Source organism: Parasteatoda tepidariorum, chromosome 5 (genome assembly GCF_982258835.1).
Source record: "Parasteatoda tepidariorum strain Cologne lab strain chromosome 5, Ptep-v5.0, whole genome shotgun sequence".
Classification (NCBI taxonomy): Eukaryota; Metazoa; Arthropoda; class Arachnida; order Araneae; family Theridiidae; genus Parasteatoda; species Parasteatoda tepidariorum.
In genome coordinates, this window is record NC_141759.1 from 44,524,882 (window position 1) to 44,550,737 (window position 25,856).

Sequence of the window (25,856 nt, forward strand, 5' to 3'; positions counted from 1 at the left end):
GCTGTTCTGTATTGTCAGCTCTTAAAATGATATCACTTATTCACTGAATATGAAAAATATTTTTTATTTCACGCTTACAATGACATACCCTTGTATTTGAGATTAATGAATGTAAAAATAAAGTATAATTTTGTTTTCGTTTTGTGTTTTTTTATAATTTAAAAAAAAAATACATTTTGCAATTTTAAAACGTAAAAGACCGATGTTTGTAATTTGCTAATTGCTTATTATTATGTTCTCAAAGCTTATTCGAAACTTGTGATTTGCGCAACAGCGCAGAAAGTCTTTAGAAGTGCATTTTTCAATTGAATTCGCATTTAACGGCATTCTAAAAAATAAAATTAAAAAAATCAACGTATTACTACATTTCTGTAATAAAAAAGTTGATGTCATGCTTAAAAATCATCTCACGAATATAATTTCTTTCTTAAAATTTTAAAAATAAGATGATGATATAAAGATTTATATTTTAAAATATCGATTTATGATGTGAAGAAACTTCTTTTAACACGTTCACGCCGGGGTGACCCACCGGTGGGTCACGCTAGATTGTCTCACTTTGGCAGCGCGCCGGAGTAAAAACTGGTAACAATAAATTTCATTTTTTAGTTTTTTTCTGGGAATAGTAAAAATCCATAACTACCAATTGTTTTTAACGGATGCAATTTTTATATTGAATTGCTTCTTCGCCGTGTTAAATTTATTTACAGTGAATTGTCATTGCTGAGAAAAGATTAACTCCTCCCTAATATTATCTAATATTGAAATAGTTCTTCTACCAGTATTTTCTTTTTTCCCGTAGCAGTACTTTCACTTTTCCCGGCGTGAACGTGTTAAAGTTCTTCCTTCCATTTTAGACTTGATGTATTTTGGACAAGCACGGCCTGGAAATTATTTTAAAGTGATAGCTCAATTTTGAAGTTTTCGAATTTGCTATTTTCATTTCACTTATTGTGGTATGAAAACTTCAATACTGTAGTATAAAAATAATAGGTAATTAAGCAGTCTTTTGTAAAGATCGCCATATTATATTATATTATATTATATTATATTATATTATATTATATTATATTATATTATATTATATTATATTATATTATATTATATTATATTATATTATATTATATTATATTACAGATTTATATATGATCCGTTTCTTTGGGTTGTTCATTAAATTGTTCCCATTCACCAGTATCTAATTTACTGTTTTGTTGATTCGTTGAATATCTTTCTTGTTTCCCTTGTTTTTTTCTGCATTTATTCACTCGCTGTATCTAAAATCATTTACATTCGCTATAGAGGAGTTATAATTGAATTACTGGAGCTTACAATTTCACTGCGGAAAAAAAAATTTTGAGGCATATTTTTCGGATAAATGCAATTCAATTTAAAAAGTATTACATGCTTTAGAAAAATTATGCTTTATTATTCATTTTAAAATATAAAGTACACATGCTATGGTAAAATTTAAGGCCTGGTAAATTCTAGGTTTAACTGGTAAAACCAAGCTTCTATCAAAGTAGCTTGGTAAATCCTAGGTATAACCTTGGATTTTCCAGAATTCGAACTTCTACATTGACATATGTATATGTGTATAGTATAAATATGTAATTTACCCTCTGAGAGAAAAATGCATAAAAGAAAAAATATGCAATTAGATTTTTTTTAACGTTCTTATTATTTTAGGTGCATATCAATAAACGTTTGGAAGTATATTTATAATCATGAAAAAAGAACAAATAATTAAAACGATACATAAATCAACTGACCGCGGCAATGAAATTTATCTTTAATAGAATAAACACTACCTGACCTTGCCGAAGAATAAAATAATACCCACTTTTTCCGTTTGATAAAAGGGTTGGTGTCAATTCAAAGAAAAAAAAAAGCATTTATTCGTTTTTTAAGTCATAAGGAAAATTCGATTTGAAAATGGTACTTAGATGGTAGATCAAACGATCGGTACTAAAAACTTAAATGATGAATAAGATAATCAGTACTAATCTAAAAAATAGGTCATCAATTACTAAATCTTTTGCATTTGCAGTTTGTTGATCGATTTTAATACAAAAAAATATTTTTTTTTACTCAAAGAGTAAAAGTATTTTTTTTCCGTTTTCAATATCATAATAATTTATTTAGTTCACTTTCTTCTTACTTATTGAAATTTGTTTTCAGATAAATATACAAACTCTCGTTTCAAAATTAATTATTTACTAAAATCTGTTTTGCCATGTCCGTATTTTGTTTGAAGAGAACGTGTTAAAGTGTGTGCTATTAACCGAACACCCGTTCATCGTACGATGTGAAAAATCAATATTAATCAGTATTAATCAAAATCAAAACTGAAACACATAAACCGGGACAATTAACTTACCTAAAACGATTTTATTTAATTTTATTTTTATTATTTGTGGCCCTTCCTGGTGACTTAATGTTATCAGATTGAGTAAAAGATGTTTATAGAAGTTCATCGCCACAAAATAAAGATTAGTTTTGCTTAGTATCATTTGGCATAATGTTATGGTTCGAGATCAACTCCTAATAGTTGAAGATTACCATAATCAATCATTTCCTAAGGTACCTATCCCTTACGTATACCCTTCCCGGTGACTTTATGTTATCAGAATAAACATGACACGTTTTTAGAAGTTCATCCCTTCAAAATACAGATTAGTTATATTCAATATCATTTAGCGAAATGCTATTGTTGGAGTTAACTCCGGATAGTCAAAAATGTTCATAATCTATAGTTTTCCAACGTACCATTTCTCAGATACCAACCTATGCCTTTCCGGGTGACTTTATGTTATCAGAATAAGCAAGTCATGTTTTTATAAGTTCATCCTTTGAAGATAAAGATAATTATATTCAGTATCATTTGGCATTATCCTATTACAGGAGTTAAACTTCTGATATTCAAAACAACAATTTTCTTCTGCACATATTCCTTTCGGTGAGGAATAAAAGCCTATTTCCACGTAGATGTATTGATACCAATATTAGTATATTAACTACTTGTTTAAAAACACTAATGAACATAATAGCAGCTGTACCTATTACTAAAATTAATTAACCATCGTTGGCGGCAATAATAATGAGGAGACTTTTCATAGTTTTTCCAGTTTTTCCAAGTACCTTTTATCCATTAATTTAGCTTTTTAGCCCAAAGCTTATTTTCGTATTTTTATTTGTACCTGTAACCAAAATTAATTAAGTTCCTTAATTTGCACCTATTACCGGAATTAATTAGTACCTTTTCTTCATAAATGATATATGTAGTACCCTTTAAAATGTGATATTCAGAATTTACCCTAATTTTTAGATGACTTAACATATAACTTTAATTTAGTAGTTCTTGTTGAGTTTCCTCTTATTAATTTTATAGAAACACGAATCATTATTTAAAAAAAAGCATGTGGTTTTCATGTTGACATGTTTAACTTCAAGTTGAACATGGTTTACATGTTGAACTTCAGGTGACGTTGTAATTTCTAAAAGCTCCTCAGTATCGATATTTTTTTAAAGTATTTACTTTAAAATAACATATTTCAAAACTCAGTCATTTCCCCCAACCAATATTTAAGGCTCTATCTTATACACTGAAGTTACCAGAAGTCTGATAAGTTTTGAAAGCTTGCTAAAGTCTCACCACTTGTTACTATATGCAGAGGTGAGCAAAACTATCACCTTCTACATCAGAAAGCCGCCACACGGTATTTTATAAATATTCTGCGCAGACTATTTAAAAAGTGAACCAGTTATGCGTATGATCCCAAATTCTATTTTAAAAGTAATCTAGAGAAATTTATGATATATATATATTTGAGAATTGAATCTGCAGTGGTTGACAAGTGAATAAGACAAACCAATCATGTTCATAAATTAAACAAATCTTTAAACATATATTTGCTATCGTATTTTAAGTAGATTTTGTATTAAATGGCTCATTTATAAACTAGTTTGCCTTCATAGTGGTCTGATCGGACTACCTATTAGAAACTGCGTGGAGGCTATCAGTTGTAGAAGGCGTTGGCAAAACTAATTGCAATAGGGAACAATTTTGTTTAGTTTTATGTTATATGAGTTTTTTTTAACAGATATGGGATGCTTTTGCATCACTGATTTTAAATATACAATCAGTTTCTCTCTTCAAACTGTAGTTTTTATACACTTGAATTATATATTCCTAACCAGGAATTTCTAAAATTAACTCTGGCGAATACTGTTTTCCCACCTCTCCAAATGTTTTACCCTTCCAAGGCGATAATATACTTTAGTTTATGATGCGATACACAGAGATGCCAACTTCCTTTCGATTGCGGACAAATATTTTCTAATGACAGTGTTTTAATGTATGATTCTTGGTATAGTAAACTCGATTTATGGGGTTTTTAGCCAACTTTTACTTCTTAATAATTCAAAGGCTTATGTAGAGCTAGAGCTATATTGATACAGTTATTCCGTTTTGAGTCTTTTAAAAAGATGGCAAAATTAACCGAAAATCTGTAAATTTAATTTATTGTTCTCTATCGTTCCTTAAAATATTTCGTTGAATCCGGATCAGTTGGCATGTCTGGATACATTAAATATGATATTTTTGTTTTGTTTTAAGTATTATTTTCAAAGACGCAGACAACTGTATGTGTAATATATATAAATCTATATGTTCTTTATATAAACTTGTATATTCAGGCAAAAAATAAACTTAACTGAAAATACCGATTTGAAAAAAAAATCTTAATCTCACAAAGAAAAAAAAAATTAAAAAAAAAAAATGATTTTAGATTTAGAAGCTTCACACTCGAATCAGGTAAGATTAAGTTCTAGTATAAGTGTAAGAAAAAACTTGTCCCCCCCCACAGGTCATCAAATATTGAAACATTTAGTTTAAAATAATATAGTCAATATTGTGACTATTTATTTGCTTATACTTTAAAAGTTGTCATAAATGTGAAGTTTGAAACGATGCGTTTAAGATTGCTACAACATTATTTTGATGAATTACAGATTCTTTTTGATAAACATTTTTTACCAAAGACTATCTGAAGGTTTTGTTAATTGTTTTAAAATTGTCAGATTTTTCTTAATTCCTATTTCTATTATCTTAAAAGTGTGAATTTATCTATAACATAGAAAGAATTTATAATTAAATATTTTTTTTGAATTTGTTATGAAAGTTAAATAAACTTATGCTCTCTAGTGCTTAAAAAGGAACGAAATTATCTTGAATATTTCTGAATCCGTGCATTTGACATTTTTTTGTTAAATTTTGATTTATTCCACTAATATTCTAATTTGAGAGTACGACTGAAAATCTACTCCTTAATTATTGCAGAAGCATTTTATAAATTTATGAAAATAAATTCATTTCTGTTACAGTTTATTAATATCGCAATACGAATTAGTTTGATTTTTCAATTTACATTTTACTACCGCTTCGTAAAATTATTATTTATAATATAAAAAAGTTTGCTTGCAAAAAGTTGTAAAAATTTTTTTACGATTTCAAAACTAGATTCGCGACGCCTTCTCGATCGCCTGGGAATAAAATTATTTTCAGTTACTTTCAAACTGTTTCGTGTTTACTATTTTATCATTTCTCCATAGGTTCTAAATGTGGCTTTAAAACTAATAGGAATTTCAGTTTTTTTTTGAAATATCGCTTCGACATTTAGAGGTTTTGCACAGCAGAGCTTTTTATATAAGCAAATTTTTCTGTGAAAAACGTTTTGTGGTAGGGGGAGGGCTGAATCTCCCCCCCCCACACACAATATATTTAATACAATATATTTAAACTTTCAACCCCAATTGTTCACGCTTTGAGAATTTGTACACCATCGAAGGTGTCTAAATAGGAAGTTTTACCCAGGTTTGCAGTTAAAAAGGCTAATTAACAAAAACCACAGTAAACATTGTCCCTTAACCCTTTCGGGAACAGCAAATTCCGAACTAGAATTTTACTGAGGTAGGACATTAGCAAGTGTGACTTTAGACAGTACATTTTAAGTGAAGCGATATATTTCAACTCTTTGTTGTTTAATGAATAGTGGTTGCTAAACATTTAAAAGCCATTAGTTTTATATTTCTGGTGGTTTGACACATTATTTGAATTAGTGTGGTGAGACTACATTTCACCGGAAAGGGTTAACTCAAGCATACTTAATTGTGCATAGATGAGGGGCATCTCTACGGAATTTACTAAGTGGTGTCTATCTTTAATTCGATTGTTCTTCAGTGTAATATAAACTGACCAACGTCCTCGGAAAATCGAATAATTGATTGCAAAATTTCAAAACGGAAAATTCACTGCTTTGCTTTTCCAATTCAATATCTCGAGAACAGAATTCCTTCGCAGAGATTCTTTAACAGAATTGCATTTTTTTAAAGTTTCCTAAGAAGAGTGGTCACGAAAATTATTAATTTCTATTTTATTCAATATGAGGCTTTCTAATAAGTATATATACAGTAATAAGGGACAATGTAAAGTCAATATAAAATAATATGGGACATAAGTGACAGTAAAAAAACGGATGACATTGTTTTGTTTAGCTGCGAAAATATAGTAAACGTTTCTAATAACCCTTTTGAAGGCCGTGGTAAGTATACTTATCACCACGTTTTACCACTTTTAATTCAGGTTTCCATTTTTCAATAACTTCAGCTTTCTTGAAGTGAGTTTGAATAAAATTGGTAACCATTTGTCACCTTTAAAAAACGTATAAAAGTTATAAAATATATAATTCCTTTAAAGTTTGTAGCATTCAAGAAATTTATTTTATAAATAAAGAAAAATAAAAGTCAGTAAGTTCCTAATAGGTCATGTTAAATATATTTACCACCAAAAAAATGGCATTTTTGTAAACTAAATGAGTTTTTTTTTGTATCAATTACTGTTCTTAAAACAATTTCAATTCCAAAAAAACTTTAATTTACCTTTACTAGAAATAAAGGGCCCATTAAAGGGTTAACACATAGCATCAAAAATGCGTATAATGTTTGTTCAACATGATTTGCAATTATTTTGAAAATTTGCTTTAATAGGACTAAGAATTGACTAAGAATAGGACTAGAATTGACTAAGGGACTGGGGATAGAAGTGTCCTTTTACGCATTCAAATTGAGCTGTTATTCTTTATATTTAGGATACAACCAGTGGAATACTTTTAAAAGACAGTTGGAAAGCTTTGATGGCTTTTAAAAAGCCAAAAACATCTTAGTTAGAAAAATAAATCAAATAAAAGTAAATCCAGTTTTTCTTTATGTTAATATCTATACAGTTTAGGTAGTCATCAGCATGAAATTAATATAATTCATAAAGGTTTTGTTTTCCTATAAAAGATTTTTGTATCCATAAATCAATGGTATTTACCTGTGATATTTATTTTTCTCATTCTATTATGCTTTGTTTCCTTATGTTCGTTTTGTTATGCTTGTTTCGTTCTTACAATGTAATTCTATAATATTACCTTAATACGCTGTAAAATTTATTGATAAACTTATAACTTAACTTATTGTATCTAAGTTTATTAACCGTTTTACAATTATTTTTTTTTAATGTAAATTTCATCAATATAGTATTATTTACAGTTCAAGAGATTTGTTTTATGAAAGTCAAAATGAGTCAAAAGCAGTCAAAATGACTGAATTGTGAATGAATAAATAAATTTGTTTAAAATTAATTTTTCGCATTTTTTACATTATTTACAGTTAATGTATTTAGTTATTAGTAAATATTAGCAACAAAAAAAATTATATGTTGTACAAAAAGTCACAAAATTCTAAGAAATTGTGTCATTATATACACCATTGTTTTTCTAATTGAAATTAAAAGCAGTCAAAATGACTTCCTTAGGCAATCTAGTGCTAAGAGATTCGATCAGTTTCATGCACAATGTGATGCATGCACAAATCGTATTTCATATATCAGCCTGTTTGGTAAATAAAAACGTTAAATTACGCTTGTGCAGTCACCAAATTTATAATACCAATATATCTTTATTTTCAATGTTATTTTTAAAAAACTGATTGCTAAACAAAATTATTTATGTTCATTAACAGATCTTAATAGAATCTTTAAGGAAATTCTTGGACGTGGGTAAAGGATGTACAAGCGTAAGCAAACAGAATTCTTTTTACTTCGTACAAAAAATTGTTTTACGTCAAGGGACAACAATTATTGCCAAGTGTTGGTGTTTTTGATCGGCGGCAGCAAATAGGAGACTTAGACCCTAGTTCATTAATATTTTCTCATCTTCGTTTAAAAAAGTTGATTGACGATGATTCTGACCACCACAACATATAAATAATTCAAATATAAATATATAAAAAGTATTACAGTAATCATTAAAAATATTAATAAGATTCGTACAGGTATTTAAATATTTTTAAAAAATTGCATCAAGATTGTAATAAAAAAGCAAGAATTTATTTACTAGCATTCTTGTAATAATAAAGAATTCTGAAGCCAAGATTCCGCAACTAGATACAGAACTGACAACTTTCTACGCTTCTCGTAAAAAATTATTCCAGGGGTACCTAAGCTAATGTTTTAGTGTATTATTTTTTACTCATTTAAATCTTATCTTCCGCACCACTACATATAAATGATAAGTTCATATGCAACGCCACTTTGTGATGAGACTTTTAAAATGCTGGTAAAATTAGCAAAAAATTCTGAAAGCGTTGGTTTTTAAATTTTACCCCTCTATAAAATATTTTGCAAAAAGCGTACCAAATGACAGAGATAATCACATTCATATTTTCTTATTCTAAGATTTTTTAAATTTTTTAAGGACATTGCGAAACCTGTATCAAGCATTTGTATATTTAACACGTTCACGCTAGATTGTCTCATCTTGCCAGCGCACCTGAGTAAAAACTGGTAACAATAAATTTCATTTTTTAGTTTTTATCCGGGAATAATAAAAATCTATAATTACCAATTGTTTTTGACTGATGCAATTTTTATATTGAATAGCTTCTTCGCCGTGATAAATTTCCTTACAGTGAATTGTTATTGTTGAGAATCGATTAACTCCTCCCGAATATTATCTAATATTGAAATAGTTCTTCTACCAGTATTTTCTCTTTTCCCGTACCAGTATTTTCACTTTTCCCGGCGTGAACGTGTTAAAATAATTCCTGATTGCAATTGTAAAACAATTGGTATATCTCTTCCACGGAGAGAATTACCTGAAAATGTAAAAAAGGGCAACTTATTATTTTCTGAAGAATAGCACAAATCGTTTGAAATTATATTCTATCTCAGAAATCTTTCCGCTGAATTTAATAGTTTAACACTGTTAAAAACAACAGTCGTGTGGCATTATTTTGATTCTGAATGGCTATTTTCCCTTTCTTGTAGTTGACACCTTTCAGCCGTCGCATGCGGCAGAAAAGGAAGAAGGCCGTCCACTCACCAAAGTCTCGAATTGTGGATCTGCAACGGCGACTTTGGATTACGATAGTGGTGTGGCGGATCTGAGGAAAGAGCGAGAGCTTCACACGGACGTGAATGTTGAACTTTCTGTGTTTTGGGTTTGTGGTTGGAAACTCGTGGCACTACATTGGCCACGCCTTACCAGGTGAGTACTCATAGAACTTGGTGTGCAACTTTACGAACCACATTTTAATGTTTACTATTTCCATATCGTGCGATGGAACATATTAATTAATTAAGGCTGTTTCTCGAGGGCTTTGTCGTAATATGAAATTCTGCTTTTTGCGAATAATATGCATTTTTTTTCATAATTGATCTGAGTTTGCAATAGTTACTGTTACGAGTTTATCTTATCAAAAGCCATTGTTGGTCTATGCTTATTTTGAAAATGGGGCAAAACGCCAATATGGAGAAAAAGCACAGTTTTGTGAAAATGAAAAGCGTTTGTGGTCTAATTTTTTTAATATTTAAAATCTTACTCCAATGCTGCATAACTTGGGCTCATAAAATTTGCAAAAACTGAGAATAAGGCAGTGATTTTGAGAATTTACATCTAAGTGGAAAAATGTCGCCAAATTGGCGATTTTTAAAAAAGTTTAATATCTTTTAAAATATTTTTAAAGTTATTTGTCCGTTCTAATGCCCAGATAATTCTCCACGTCAAGATCATATATACAGTTTAAAATCATTGCATTGCTTCAAGTGTAAGGCACTTAAACTATGACTTTTTTATTTTGCTTGGCGACCGAGCTTTGAAAAATAGTGTTAAGTATATTATAACTAGAGACAGTTCGAGATTACAGTTTTTTTAAACTTAAAATTGAAATATTGCTCTTAATTATATACAGTTTTTAAAAAAATGAAAAAAAGCAAGATGTAGTAAAATGTCTAACGAAGATAGTTTTTTGTTTGTTTAATTAGTGTTGTCGATTCTATTGATATGATATATTGTCACATTATTATCATCGTTACGTTATTGTGTTGTTTTACGTCATGTAAATTACATTCAAATTTAATATTTTATTATAAATATGAAATGGACTTTTAATATAATTTCACGACCCCAAGAAGTTGTTAAAAATCAAATAATTTCTCCACCGACCTCTATGATTTTTTTTATTCATTTATTATTTTTCTTAAAAAAAAAGAAATAAAAAAAAAACTGTATCGAAATCATGCTAAAAATAATTTTCAGATTATATACATCGAATAGAAAGGAATATCAGATGAAAAGAAACCTGTAACATTTTAAAAACAAATAAGCTATTCAAAAAAAAAATTTTTTTTTTTTAATAATCTCAATTTTCAACTCTCTGATGATACCTTAAATTATTAAAAAAAGTCGTATTTTTAAAATTCATTCATTCTATAACTATTAAACCGATTTCACTCCAATTTTTTTATTTTGCCATGTAAAATTACATTCTTAAAGATGATGTAAAAGTTGTATAACCTACATTTCCAAATTTTTCAACTATTATCAAATAAAACAATAAAAAAATAATAAATATTTATTAAAAGTTATTTTTAGTATGGAATTATCTTTGAATAAATAAAGCTTATAATTTGTGCGAAAATGTTTCAATTCGATTAAAAAGTTCTTGAAATAAGGCAAAATACGCAAAAAGTAAAATTAATAAAGGATCCAAACTTTGAACTTCTCACTTAACTAAACTATTCCGACCATATTTCCCAAACTGCGGGTCTTAAGATTATTGTTAGGATTTTCGTATGTTTATTTAAATTATTCATGCGCAGTGCTAGTCACAATCGTAATAAATAAACTTTTATACTAATTACCTCTTTTAAAAATAAGAAGAAAATCAGGAGAATCGACAGCCATGCAATCTTCAAATGCTACAACTTCGTAGAAAAAGGATTGACCTTATTTGGTTTGATTGCCAGCTGAACAGGAATAAATTACTTCTGAACGAAACTGCTGTTATGTAATTTTTATTTTAACAAAGTGATTTGCAATATGCATGATTCCTTTTACTTTTCGAATAGATCATAAATGTATTTGCACGAAATTTTAATTATAAAAACTCCTGCTATAATGCAATGCATATAAATGATTTAAAAGTTCATAAGCAACGCCACATTTTTCCGGTTTTCTTGTTATGAGGCTTTTAAAATGATGGTAAATTTTCCAAAAATACTGAAAGCTTTGGTTTTTAAATGCTTACAACTCTATAAAATATTTTACAAAAAGCGCAGTAGCTGGCAGGCCTTAAAACGTGTTTTTTTATTATTTTTTTAACCTCTATATGTAAGTAGATGCACATATTTTGTTTATTTAAGGTAAAATATAATAACGAAATAATAGTTCGAACAGTTTTTATTTTTTTTTAAAAATATAATAAATGACAAATAATAAATAATTGTGTTCAAATGTTTCTGGGTTTTAACGGGTTAATAATTTGTTATATTTGAACTGAAGTTAAAAAAAATTCTATTATCCTTACTCTATTAGCTATTAGTTTGTATATATGTAAATAAAAGACACGAAACGTTTTAACATTTAAGCTTCACATTAAGCTTCATATAAGCTTCAAACAAAGTTCGACATTAATTTGAAATGATGTAGCACATTAGTTTCATATCTTTCTGAGATTTAAGCTACATTAAATGATATTCCGTAAATATCAACTTTTTGCATTTTGCGTAAAATGATGTTCAAATTTATATTTAAAGTGCTAATAAAATTCTTTCATACTTAACTATTTATTTCTTCAATTTATAAGCTTAGTTAAATGATTTTATCCACCATTACATTTAAATGAATAAAACATATGATAAGTTTACGAGTACGTGCTTAAATTCTTATTAAATAAAATATATATGCATATAATATATGCATGCATGCCTCTGTCTATAATAGTATTACAATTTTCATTTTACTACCTCAAGGGAAAAGGATTTTTGGAAAGATTAATAGTCGGCAAGTATTATATTAAATGTAATACATACAGAATTTACTTTAATCTCCTTTTCAAGTTGTATTAAGCTATTTAATATCACAAAAAGTTTTAAATAGTGATATTATATAAAAAAAAGGTATTAAGTTTCATTACAAAATGCGTATATATGTATTGATTTACATATATTGCACATAAATGATTTTTATTCTCTTTTTTAATGTTAGTTTTTTTTATACTTTATTTTAGTATTTCTTAACTTGTCCCTGAAAGTGTAGATTACAGTTAGCAAATAAAAATCACATGTCGTTATCTAGAAATTTACGTTCATGTTTTTTCTTAACTATTTGTGCCATAAAATACTTTTTGTTTGCTTAGCCCTATTTCAGATATTTCGGATACACGGACTTTGTTAGTAAAAATGGTTTTAGTCAAATAAACCTCGTATACTTTTATATTAATATATTTCTTTTTTCAAATTTTATATAGATTCTAAGAAAACTGAAATGTAAAAAAAGCTAAAAGCTTATGTAAAGTTACCTTTTATGTAAAAATACGAATTTATGTATAAAATAGTAATCGATGAAACATATAGATGATTTTTAGATGGATAAATGCATTGAAAATAATATTTAATTCTTTGTAGCAGTTTTGAGATGTTTTTCGGAAAAACTAAAATGGATGGCTGTAAATTAATTAAACTGTTATTTTATTAATTATGCAAATAGTAAAAAATTGTAATTAATTTAACTAATTGCAATTAACTAATTTTAAACTAATTGGCAATAGATTAAACTGCTTCAATCTTATTTATGTAATTAGTCAAAGGGCTTAAAATTCATATTAATTAGTAAATACAATAAAATGGTCAGTTTTAACGTTTCATTATCTACATTACCATGCCAACAAAAACAAATTACTTTGTTGTATTCAATAAATTAGTTAAATATTTAATGAAAGCAACTCTTAAATGAAAAAATCAATCTTTTTCTAAAAATGATGTTATCTTTTCCTTAAATTTTAATTATGAGATGAATATATTTTAAAAACATTACTATTTCTGAAAAAAATTCGACATTTTTTAATTTTTAAAGTACTTGCAGTTTAGAACTTATTCATAGAATTTATTTGTTCGATTTAGCAAATTTGCTTAATGCAAGTTCTAAGTGAAAAATAATTTTGTTAAATATTATTCTTTTTTAAAATTTTATCTTCACATAATTGTTTTCTCAAAGCATTACTGTTTCTGAAAAAAATGTTAAGCATAAAGGTGTTCTTTTAATTTTATTTTTTTAAACCGAAAAACGCTTTTTTTAACTGAAAAGCTTTTTATTCTTTCGACACTTTTAGTTTTCATAAAAGCATTTTTCTTTCTGAAAAAGGTTAAATTTGAAGCTGTATATTAATTTGATTTTTATCGTAAAGCTTTTTTGATCTAAACTTTTAATTTTTTACAAGCATTGCTATTTCTAAAGTAAGTCAAATTTAAAGCTGTTTATATCCTTTTAAACGCAAAAGCTTTTTTTTTTTTTTTTAACACCTTCGTTTATCTGTATTAAATAAATAAAAACGTCCGAAATTCTAATTCACTGGTGAAAGTAGTTTTCTAGAAGAAAGCTCTTAGCATTATGAGTTTAATTCATTATCATACCCTTGAAATATTATGGAATTTCCGTAATTTCTGAAAACATTTTTTCTAGCAGTATCTACGGTAATGTATTAATTTTTTTAATTAATTGAAAAATAAATTTGTCCATTACTATATTTGATTTAAACAGCCATACAAAAAGATCACCCAGACATGATTTCGATTTCTCATATTTTTATTTACAAGTATCATTCTATCAAGTACAATTTTTCTCTCAATTTATTAAATGAAGAATATATATATAGATCTATTCTTTTCAGTTCTACTGTTAAAAGCCTATACACCGATCTTGAGTTAACTGATCAGTGTCAAGTGTAATTTCTGTTCATTTATTAGTGTTAATGCTGTTATTTCATTATTGACATTAATTTATTAGGAATAATATAATTCTTACCTATCGTAATGTATTAGCGATAAAAGTATCTATGAGTATTAAAATAAAAAACAGCTTTTTTACATACACCATGCCCCCTATAAAAATAGTTGGGATAAAACGAGTTAAACGCTTGTCTTGAATTTTGCTTTCGTCGATACAGAAAATTTTCAATGTTATTAAGACAGACAGATTAGTAAATGCAAAGTATTTTCATTGATGTTAGGACATAAGTTTGTAAATGCAAAGAATTTTCAATGATATTTGGATATAAACGGGTTTGTTGGTGCAGAAATTTTTTATTGAACTGAGCAATTGAACTGATGATTTGGGGCTCTAGTTATGTTTTTTTTTATGGGATACACTGAAATGAAAATGAAAACATGAAGAAGTATAAGGGTACAAAATTAGACGTCTTTTATTTGGAAAATGTTTTAGATAAAAATGTATCGTAATAAATGCTATATTAATCTTGAAATCTTCCATATTATACAAATATTAAAAAAAAAATTTATTTAAATTTTCTCATGGGAAAAAATTTTTTTGTCGCTATTTTAATCAGTCATTATTCAGATAAATTTGTTTTTTGGTCTGTTTCTGCAAATCATTTTCTCTATTTATTTTAATATTAATTTAAATTAAAAAAAAATCGACATTGATTTTTTTGTACTATTTTAGTATTACATGCACTTATTTCACTGTTACAGTTCTTATTTACTTAGAAAGAACTTATTTAACTTTAGATAAAAAAGTGTGCAATCACTATTAGATCATGCTTGTAAGTTCAAGGGCAGTGTTATAGTTGCAACCACACGCCCCATTTTTTAAAGAAAACAAATAGTTTTAGGTAAATTTCTATATCTTAGTTAGTTAGGATAAAAAGGAAGTGTGTTGCTTTTCCACGTTTACAATTGTTAAGCGCTAAAAGACAAGTATTCCATGCACCTACATAGATTATGTTATTTAGTGGAGGGAAAATAATTCTTTTTATACAGATATATATCTTATTCAAGACAAAACAGGTAATATTTGTGCAATATTTCATGATTTATTTCGCTATTTTTAAGTGCGTTTTTCTTTCACTCCCATGCTTATTTTCGATTAATATTGTTATTCAAAATAACTAATTCATAATATCCATTATTCAAATAAGTAATACTTAGTTTGTTATTTATTAAATTCGATTGGGTATAATTGAGATGATTTAGACCGGTTTATAATTTGAATTATAAATATTAAGTTTATTTTCTTTATTAGTTTTCTGAATCACTTGTTAAATTTAATTAACTGGTAAGCGTTTTATTTCTTTATGAAAACCGCTAAGCAATTCTCCAGAGGGAAAAAGAATGTTTGTTCTTAAGAATATAGAAAAGAAATATATTTTAGGTTTTTTTTTGTGTCTAAATATAGAGTTAAAGAAATACTTTTATACTAATCTATATGCAGAAAAGACTTGATTACTTTTGAACTATTGGCGAAATTCAGTTTTCTTGCATATATCTAGATTTATTTTTAAAAGGCCAAAGAAAGTAATATGTAAAATTGCACGACAGCACTAAACAGAATGATAGGAATGCAATAAAAGATTAAAATTGAAAATACTTAGAGCATTTTATAAATTAAATAGTTACATAATTGTTTTTTAAACTTCTCAGTTAAAATGCCTTTTTGTAGACATAAGACTTTTCCTGGAAAATGATGTAATTTATTTGTTGGTGTAGAAAATCAAAACTTAAAAATTATTAAGAAGGTAGAAATCAACATGTTTTGAGTTCTTAAAAAGAGCATTATCAAGATTTAAAGCCATTTTCATACTTTTTGAAGTAAATGAAGTTTTTATATTATCAAATGATAATGAAATTTCTTAAATGTTTTCAATCATCCATATATCGTAAATTGAAAAATGTTTTTATTTTTTTCTAGTTTTTTTAAAAAATTTTTTTAATAGGCTGATAATTTCAACTATAAAAACAAACAACTTATTTCAGATATTTAATCACAACTTTTAAATGGAATTTAAAAACTCATTAAGGGTATTTAATTGAAAATCCAACATTAAAATAAATATTTCTTTAGAATATATAATGATTTAACTTATTTGATAAAACTTTTTCTTAAAAAAAGTATGATAAATTAAAAATAATAGATAGAAAATTAAAAAAAAATAGTAAATTATTTTTCTTGAATGACGGAACAAAATTATGCTAATAATGAAAGTTTAAAATGAAACATTCCATAGTAATAAAATTGGTTTTTAGCATATTTTGCAGATATTGTATTGGAAATGCGTTAAATTTTAGTTAGTTTAACCCCTTCGTGCCTAAAATACTAATTTTTCAATTTTGCATAATTATTAGTCACTTTATATATTATGTTATGTTTACACTACAAGTGAATAAATTCAAGATATTTTTCGATAACCAAACTCACGCATTATAATTTACGCAATAATTTAATTTTCAATTAAAATACGCCAACCTTATTTAAATATGCATTTCGAAAAATATATTTAATTAAGCAAATGTCTCATCTCTATCTTATGACACTGTAAAAAAATACCGTATCTCGATGATAGTTCTGAAATATATGTTATATATTTCAGAACTATCAATATATCAACTATAAATATATAAAAAAATACTATTCAGAACTATAAATATATAAAAAAAATGTTAGTTCAATATATTTTAACAAACAATATATTATGTAATTCTGAATGGAATTTTATTATTTTCAATTAATAACGCTATTAATTTATATATCATATTTGCAATACAAGTGAATGAATTCAAGATATTTTTAGATTACAAAAACTACAAGTTATTTAATTATTAATAATCAATAAAAATTCGTCAATTTTTTTTATCTGAAAAATGTGTTTATATTCTACAAAACTTTTAATCTTAAATTTAGAAAATACTGAAGAAACGTCGTAAATCAAAAATTACAAAATAGAAAAATTAATTAAAAAAAATGTTTCAAACAAAAAATTCAAAAAGAGTTCAACAAGAATATATTTATATGTTAGTACAACATATTTTTAAACAAAAGAATTTATAGCGTAATTCAAAATAGTATTCTATAACTTCCAATCAACAAAGTAATCAACTTATATATTATGTTAGCAATGCAAGTGAATGAATTCAAGATATATTTAGATTATAAAAACTACAAGTTATTTAATTATTAATAATCAATAAAAATTTGTCAAATTTTTTATCTGAAAAGTACTTTTATATTCTACAAAACTTTTAATCTTAAATTTAGAAAATACTGAAAAAACATCGTAAATCAAAAGTTACAAAATAGAAAAATTAATTAAAAAAATGTTTCAAATAAAAAATTAAAAAAGAGTTCAACAAGAATATATTTATTTGTTAGTACAACATACTTTTAAACAAAAGAATTTATAACATAATTCTAAATAGAATTCTATAACTTCCAATCAACAAAGTTATCAACTTATATATTATGTTAGCAATGCAAGTGAATGAATTCAAGATATTTTTAGAATATAAAAACTACAAGCTATTTAATTAATAATCAATAAAAATTTGTCAAGTTTTTTATCTGAAAAATACATTTATATTCTACAAAACTTTTAATCTTAAATTTAGAAAATACTGAAAAAACATCGTAAATCAAAAATTACAAAATAGAAAAATTTATTAAAAAAATGTTTCAAATAAAAAATTCAAAAAGAATTCAACAAGAATATATTTATATGTTAGCTCAACATATTTTTAAACAAAAGAATTTATAGCGTAATTCAAAATAGAATTCCATAACTTCCAATCAACAAAGTTATCAACTTATATATTATGTTAGCAATGCAAGTGAATCAATAGATGATATTTTTAGACTACTACATCCACACGATTAACAAACTCGTGCCATTTTCAAACCTACGGGTCAAGTTCAACTTAAACATTAAAAGAATACAATGTAACAAAATGTTTGTAGTATATCATGCATTACAAAGAAAACATTTATTTTTGAATAAAAGAAAATCAAAGAAAGAAACTTTGATGAATACACTGCTTAATGATGTTTCGAATCATGTTTTCTACTCAGTTCCATTTTGAATAACTTCTAATTTCAAAGGAAAACAAAATTGCTTTTCAGTTACGTTAAAATGATAAGATCACTTATCACTTAATTTCAAGAGCTCTTATTAGAAAATTATTTTTATTAACTTTTTTTTGAAGTTGGAATTGGATTTATCTGTAATTGGAATTGGATTTATCTGTAGTTGGAATTGGATTTATCTGTAACGTTTTTTATTTAGGGTTTTGCATTTACTAGTCACAACAGTTCAAATAATCAAAGCTGTTAGTTCAATCTTACACCTTATCTTTAATTCTTGTTAGTGCAACACATGCGTAATTTACTTCTATCACAATCAAAAATTTCCTCTCACGTCTTTCAAATGAACGAAAAACATAGAGCGTAATACATGCACAATTTCCTTCTATCACAACCAAAAATTTCCTCTCACGTCTTTCAAATGAACGAAAAACATAGAGCTCAATACATGCACAATTTACTTCTATCACAACCGAAAATTTCCTCTCATGTCTTTCAAATGAGCAAAAGCGCAACACATGCGCAATTTACTCTTCTATCAGAACTGAAAATTTCCTCTCACGTCTTTCAAATGAACGAAAAACATAGAGCGTAATACATGCACAATTTCCTTCTATCACAACCAAAAATTTCCTCTCACGTCTTTCAAATGAACGAAAAACATAGAGCTCAATACATGCACAATTTACTTCTATCACAACCGAAAATTTCCTCTCATGTCTTTCAAATGAGCAAAAGCGCAACACATGCGCAATTTACTCTTCTATCAGAACTGAAAATTTCCTCTCACGTCTTTCAAATGAACGAAAAACATAGAGCGTAATACATGCACAATTTCCTTCTATCACAACCAAAAATTTCCTCTCACGTCTTTCAAATGAACGAAAAACATAGAGCTCAATACATGCACAATTTACTTCTATCACAACCGAAAATTTCCTCTAATGTCTTTCAAATGAGCAAAAGCGCAACACATGCGCAATTTACTCTTCTATCAGAACTGAAAATTTCCTCTCACGTCTTTCAAATAAACGAAAAACATAGAGCGTAATACATGCACAATTTCCTTCTATCACAACCAAAAATTTCCTCTCACGTCTTTCAAATGAACGAAAAACATAGAGCGTAATACATGCACAATTTACTTCTATCACAACCAAAAATTTCCTCTCATGTCCTTCAAATAAGCAAAAGCGCAACACATGCGCAATTTACTCTTCTATCAGAACTGAAAATTTCCTCTCACGTCTTTCAAATAAACGAAAAACATAGAGCTCAATACAAGCACAATTTCCTTCTATCACAACCAAAAATTTCCTCTCATGTCTTTCAAATGAGCAAAAGCGCAACACATGCACAATTTACTTCTATCAGTACTGAAATTTTTTTCTCACGTCTTTCAAATGAACGGAAAACGTAGAGCGCAACAATGCACAGTTTACTTCCATTACAACTGAAAACATCCTTTCACGTCTTTCGAATGAACAAATAACATGAAGCGCAACATATTGGCAATTTACTTCTATCACGTCAGTGGTGTGCCATACCTTTTTCGTCATAGGTCTGACAAAATAAAATTCTTTCCTCATCTTTAGTCTTCTTCAAAATGAATTTTTTAAAATTATTTTATTTTTTCTAGAATTGAAGAAATCATGTGCAATTCGCAACATACAAAAATCAACGTGTTTTAAATTAAATTATAATTACGGAAATTCAATTCTCAAATTCAGTATCTTTTTCTCTTAATTGAAAAAGCAATAGTGAGTATAGCAACAAATAAACGACCTTGCCCTTGTGTAAGTCGGTAGGAAGGTCACCAGACGACATTTACTGTTAATCTCACTAAACCTGCGTATACTGAATACGAATTGTTAATCAGGAAATTCCCTGTGTACTAAATAAGTGGAGGTAAAAATATGCAAGCAAAATAACACACAGCCTTAGGATAAGAGGAAGATAAGACAAAAAAAAAGTTGTTTTTTTTTCTACTTATCTAGCGACAGTTACTTAACTTGGTCTTAATAATTTCCCCTAGCAGCTTTGTATTTGACACTTCATTTAACTTAAAGACGGGAATTCCCAGATTGTCAGCAAAACAGTTTAGCGATTGAATCGAGATTTTTTATTCTTTTAATCAACGTCGAGAAAGGATATGAGGATAAATTTCGTATTTAATTTGTTACTTTGCATGCTGACATTAACATTGTGTCTCGTTGGCGTTGTTTTATCCAATTATTTATTTGGTAATTTGCATAGCATTTATATTATTGGTCGTCAATCTTAGAGATATCCAACGGCTTATCATTTATGAGTACAATAAGAATGTTCGTAGTTAATAGCATGATTTCTTTCGACATATAAAGTTGTAATGTTAAGGCAGAATGTGGTTATTTTTGAATACGTTTGTTAAAATTGTATATTTTTGAAGGCGGATAACGCTTTTATATTTGTATCCAATCTTCATATCCAACGGCCATTTGTTCATGTGTGCAATAGTATGTGTATAATGAGAATTTTTTTAATGTTCATAGTTAATAGTATAATTTGTTTCGATGACTAAAGTTGTAGTGTTAAGAAAAATTTTAGTTATTTTTGTTTGCATTTGATAAAGTTGTGTATTTTTGAACGGGGATTACGCTGTTATTTGTATCCAATTTTAAATATATCCAACGGTTTTTTATCTATAAGTATAGTTAGAATTTTTGAGTGTTCATTGTTAATAGCATAATTTGTTTCGATGAATAAAGTTGCAGTGTCAAGACTGATAAAAGATGTTTATTGCATTGTTAAAGTTGTATATTTTCGAACGTGAATTACGCAGTTATTTGTATTGAAGTTCGCAAGATTTAGGACAGAATGGATTAATCCATGGTTCAAACCGTCCTGTCCAAAACCCTTTTGTCCAAAACTGTCTTAAACTGTCCAAAACATCTTTGTCTAAAATTGTTCAAAATCCTTTTGTTCAAAGTATATCACAATTTAAAAAAAATAATGTGAAAAATAAAAGGTTAATTTTTGAACAAGAAACAAAATGAGGAAAAGTTTTTATTTGATTTAAAAAAAGATTAAAAATTTATTTGATTTTTTTATTTGATTAAAAAGTTTATTATTATTTTTAAGATTGCATTATTTATCCTTATGCGAAAACATAGCTTATCAGTATTGAAAGCATATTTATTCATATTTAAAGAATAAGGTATTCACTTTTGTTGTTCAATGAATTATGGAGCTTCAAAAGTTATAAATCTTTTACTATTATATATTATTTTCCTGCAATAAGTTAAAGCAAATTGTATAAAAAGTATCAAATATTTATTAATATATGAAATTATTATGCGTAATTATTATGCGTTACACACGTAAAATTTTTACCTTTTGTCAATATTCAAGGTTTTGGACACTTTAATGGTAGCACTCATGCTATAAATATACTATTTTAAAAAGCTATGTATTTTATACGAATCGTATTTATACGAAATTTAACAAATTCGTGAAATTTTTATTGCATTTCTCCTGAATAAATTTTCTGTGGCCTATGTTTCACGAATATTAAATACAATAATGACCGACACGTTAAAAAATGCAAATCTGTAGAAATGAATATTAATTCTTTAATGTTATTACATCAAAAAATATCCTTGGATGAGTTTTTTTAAATAATTAAAATACAGTACATGACAGAAATCTCTGCTTAAAATATACTTTTGCAAATGAATATAAATTATTATTCCGTCCTGGGATTCATGGGCATTTTTTACACGATTTATAAATAGTATAAATTTTATTAGAAATATCCAATAAAAGATTCCCAATTATAACCAATAGATATAATTCTTTACAATATTATTTCTTTCTATATTATTTTGGTGTATTTTTATAATTCACAAAAAGGATACATTTAATGACGTAATCTCCGTTTAGAAACATACAGTTTTAACAATACATATAAACAGCTATAATCCGTCTTAACATTGCAACTTTATTTATTGGAACAACTTATACTATTAGCTATCATCATTCAAAAATTCTTATTCTGCTCATAAATAACAATCTATTATATATTTAAGATTGAATACAAATCAGTATCTTAACTAGTTCTGGACTGGACACGTGAGTTTTATCGTCTTAAACTGTCCTAAACTGACTAAAGCTGTCATAAACTGTCCTTAATAAATAAAAGGAAAATGCCAAAAATAAATATGTGACGAGTTAACATTTTAGAATTTATATGTATTTGCTAAAATCGCAAATTTTTGAAAGATGATGTTGTTTTAAAATGTATTATATTTATAAAATGTGAAAATGAGCTGTGAAAAACTTATGACGAGATAACATAGTATAGAATTGTGTAGATGTGTTTCGTACGTTTTGATGCTTTTCTACTTGTGGATATAATAGACAATTGTCCTGTTTCAGTCCAAAAGGGTTGAAATGATTCTCAATTTGTCCCATTTTACACAGTATGTTATTAGTGAGTCAATTTAGTACCACCTTTCAGCATATTTTATACTTTATTCATCTTTCTATCCAAGGGTTCATATTTTATTTTTAGATTAATACACTGTTAGAATTTTTATTCTGAAGTTATGGTTGAATAACCGGCATTTTTCTTTTTTCCAATTGAGTGAGTATAGCTTGTGTAAAAGGATTAAAATATGCTGATAAATTATTTTTTATTTAGATTATGTAGCCTATAATCTAAAATATACACCATATAACTTTTGTTGATAAATTTCTAACTATTTTTCAGTAAATAAAAAATCTAGATGAAGATTACTAAATTATGCAACTGACAGATAAAACATTGAGAATGATTCTTCAAAAATGTTTTCTTTAATTACAAGATCTTGAATACGAACTTAATATACTTGACTGCATGAAATCCTCATATCGAAATCAATAAAATTTCTTAAATAGACCTTAAATTTAATTTTAATATATTTGACAACTTGAAATACCCAATGCTGTAATCAATGAAATTACTTAATAAGGCCTTAAGACTCTATAATAATAAGACCTTAAATTCAAATTCAATACGCTTGAATATATGAAATGCCTATACCAATGTCAATAAAATTCTTTAACAAGTCTTTTAATTCAAATTAAGTAATTGATTATTTGAAATACTCATTGCAGTATGCAATGAAATTAGACATGACCCCCTCCCCGCATCTGAATCTTAGATTCAATATATTTGATTGTTAAAAACTGGATTACTAATTTAAAATAATCACTTTCAATATACTAGATTGACAACCTATAAACGTAATAAATAAAATTTCCTGTTGACACCTTAAATTAAAATTTAATATACTTGATTATTCAATCCTCATTACTGCAATTAATAAAATGCTGTTATAAAACCCTAATAATTAACCTTAATTTCGAATTAAATACGCTTTACTAACTGAACTGCTGCTAGGTCCGTCACGTGAAATGCCCACACAAAAGTCAGTGAAATTCCTTAACATGCCCTAAAGTTCAAATTTAATATACTGGACTACTTAATAATTATTCATCATCATCATCAATGGCTCGACAGCCCAGGGTGGGCCTTGGCCTTCTTAAGAAGTTTTTTTCAGGCTAACCTTTTCTTGCTAGTGTTCTCCAATTTTTTGTTTTTAAGACCAAAAGGTCTTTCTCCAGGCCATCTTTCCGTCTCAAATTCGGCCTGCCTCTTTTTCGTGTGCCAACTGGTCTGGCATTGAGAACTCTTTTTGTGGTACGGTCTTCGTCCATTCTGATAACGTGGCCTGCCCATCTTATTCTTTGTCGTTTAATAAAGTTAATTATGTCAGGTTAATTAGATAATTGATATATTGATAATAATATTTATTACAGCAATTAATAAAAGCTCTTTAAAAAACCCTTAAAATAAGACCATAATTTCAAATGAAACGCTCTTGACTGTTTAATACTCATCCCCGTAATAAGTAAAGCTTCTTTAAAAGACCCTAATAATAAGACCATAAATTCAAATTTTATATATTTGACTAATACTCATTATCGTAAACAATAAAATTTCTTAATGTGATCCTAATAGTGAGACCTTAAATATAAATTTGACTGCATGATACTTGATTACATAAAATTCAAAGTACCATAATCAATTTTTAAAAAAAAATTAAATGAATTAATTTGAAACGAGGAAGTGAACTGCAAAAGGTGAACTGCTGCTAGGTCCGTCAACAAAGGAGAAGGGACGCCAAAATATGATAACTTTTTGTTGCGAAATGGAGTGTAACAAAAAGAAGAGAAAGTTTCCTTGTCTGTTGATAAATGTGTTACCTTAACTGGATCAAGGCCAAGGTCAAAACTGGAGCTCTCAGACTCTAATATATACGCAAAAATCTTTGTTCTGATGTACCTTTAATATAATATTTCTACAAAAATATTGCTTCGTTTCTGTCATCATTATTTTTCACTTTCGGTTAATCTCACTTATGGTTTGTCTAATTTTTTAAATGCGCTTTTTTCACTGTGCTAATAAGAGTCTTAGAAATGCGCTCTGGATAAAAATTGAAAGGATCTGATTGGTCTAAATCCTACGAGTAAGACATTAGACGTAAAAAAAGATTAATATTTGTACCCTGAGTTTTGTATTAATTTGTTTCAACTACATATATTTGCTCAATTAGTTAGAATTTGCATGATAAGTTTAAATTCGAAGTTAGATAGACTTAAATCAGAAGATAATTATTAATAATGCTTATAAATGTCTTGTTGAAGATTAAATAAGACATTAAATTACAACCTCTCTAAATAACAAAAGAAAAAGGTTCAGGTCTAGTCTAATTCCTTATAAAATTTGTTTCTGCATAAAATAACTATTTTTCGTGTTGTTTTTGTACCAGTTTATTTTAACTATATAAACATTTGGTTTAAAAATGTTATTTTATATTATAGTTTTAAATTAGAACTTTCACGTCGATATTTATTTCTGATGTTAAGAAAATTATCTTTCCAAAGAAAAAATCACTTCGTTTTTAAATGCCGTTGTACGAAGAACAATAATTAGGCCTATGTCCAAGAAGTCGTGAGTTCGATTGCCACCAGTCGAAGACTTCCAGTGAAGTAAATAGTGACTGGTGCACGTTAAATTTGTTGTGTCACAAAGCCCTCCAAGCCAATACCTCTGTGGTACTGAATTAGAGATTAATCATTCTCTGGTTCAGGTCAAAGTTACGCTCTATGGATGGTATGTGGATGTGTCCTCCCTGTAAAATGGGATGTGGCGTGTGGTTGCGTGACTGCATTCGTATTTTTGGCCGTAGATGGCTCCACTGAAGAACAAGAAACGCATCCTCTGCCTTAAATTTGTTTGGTTTCATCAAGCAGGCGTTTGGTAAGTGGTATTAGAAGCAACCACAACGCAATAATTAAATAGTT

General features: G+C 27.3%; 1 protein-coding gene across 4 annotated transcripts in view; it reads left to right on the top strand.

Annotated features, from left to right (window-relative positions):
• LOC107436601 (thyroid hormone receptor beta) overlaps positions 1-25,856 on the top strand; it is a 78,712-nt gene that overhangs the window by 11,545 nt on the left and 41,311 nt on the right. For 2 of the 4 annotated variants that reach the window (XR_015433696.1, XM_043051519.3), the window contains exon 2: positions 9,368-9,587. Coding sequence is in view for 1 of the 4 variants with exons in the window: in XM_043051519.3 (XP_042907453.1) it covers positions 9,518-9,587 (70 nt within the window). In the remaining 3 variants the exon portion in view is untranslated. Of the gene's footprint in view, positions 1-9,367; positions 9,588-15,210; positions 15,404-25,856 lie in introns of those variants that run through there. The other 2 variants (XR_015433697.1, XM_071185099.2) reach the window with 2 other exon arrangements.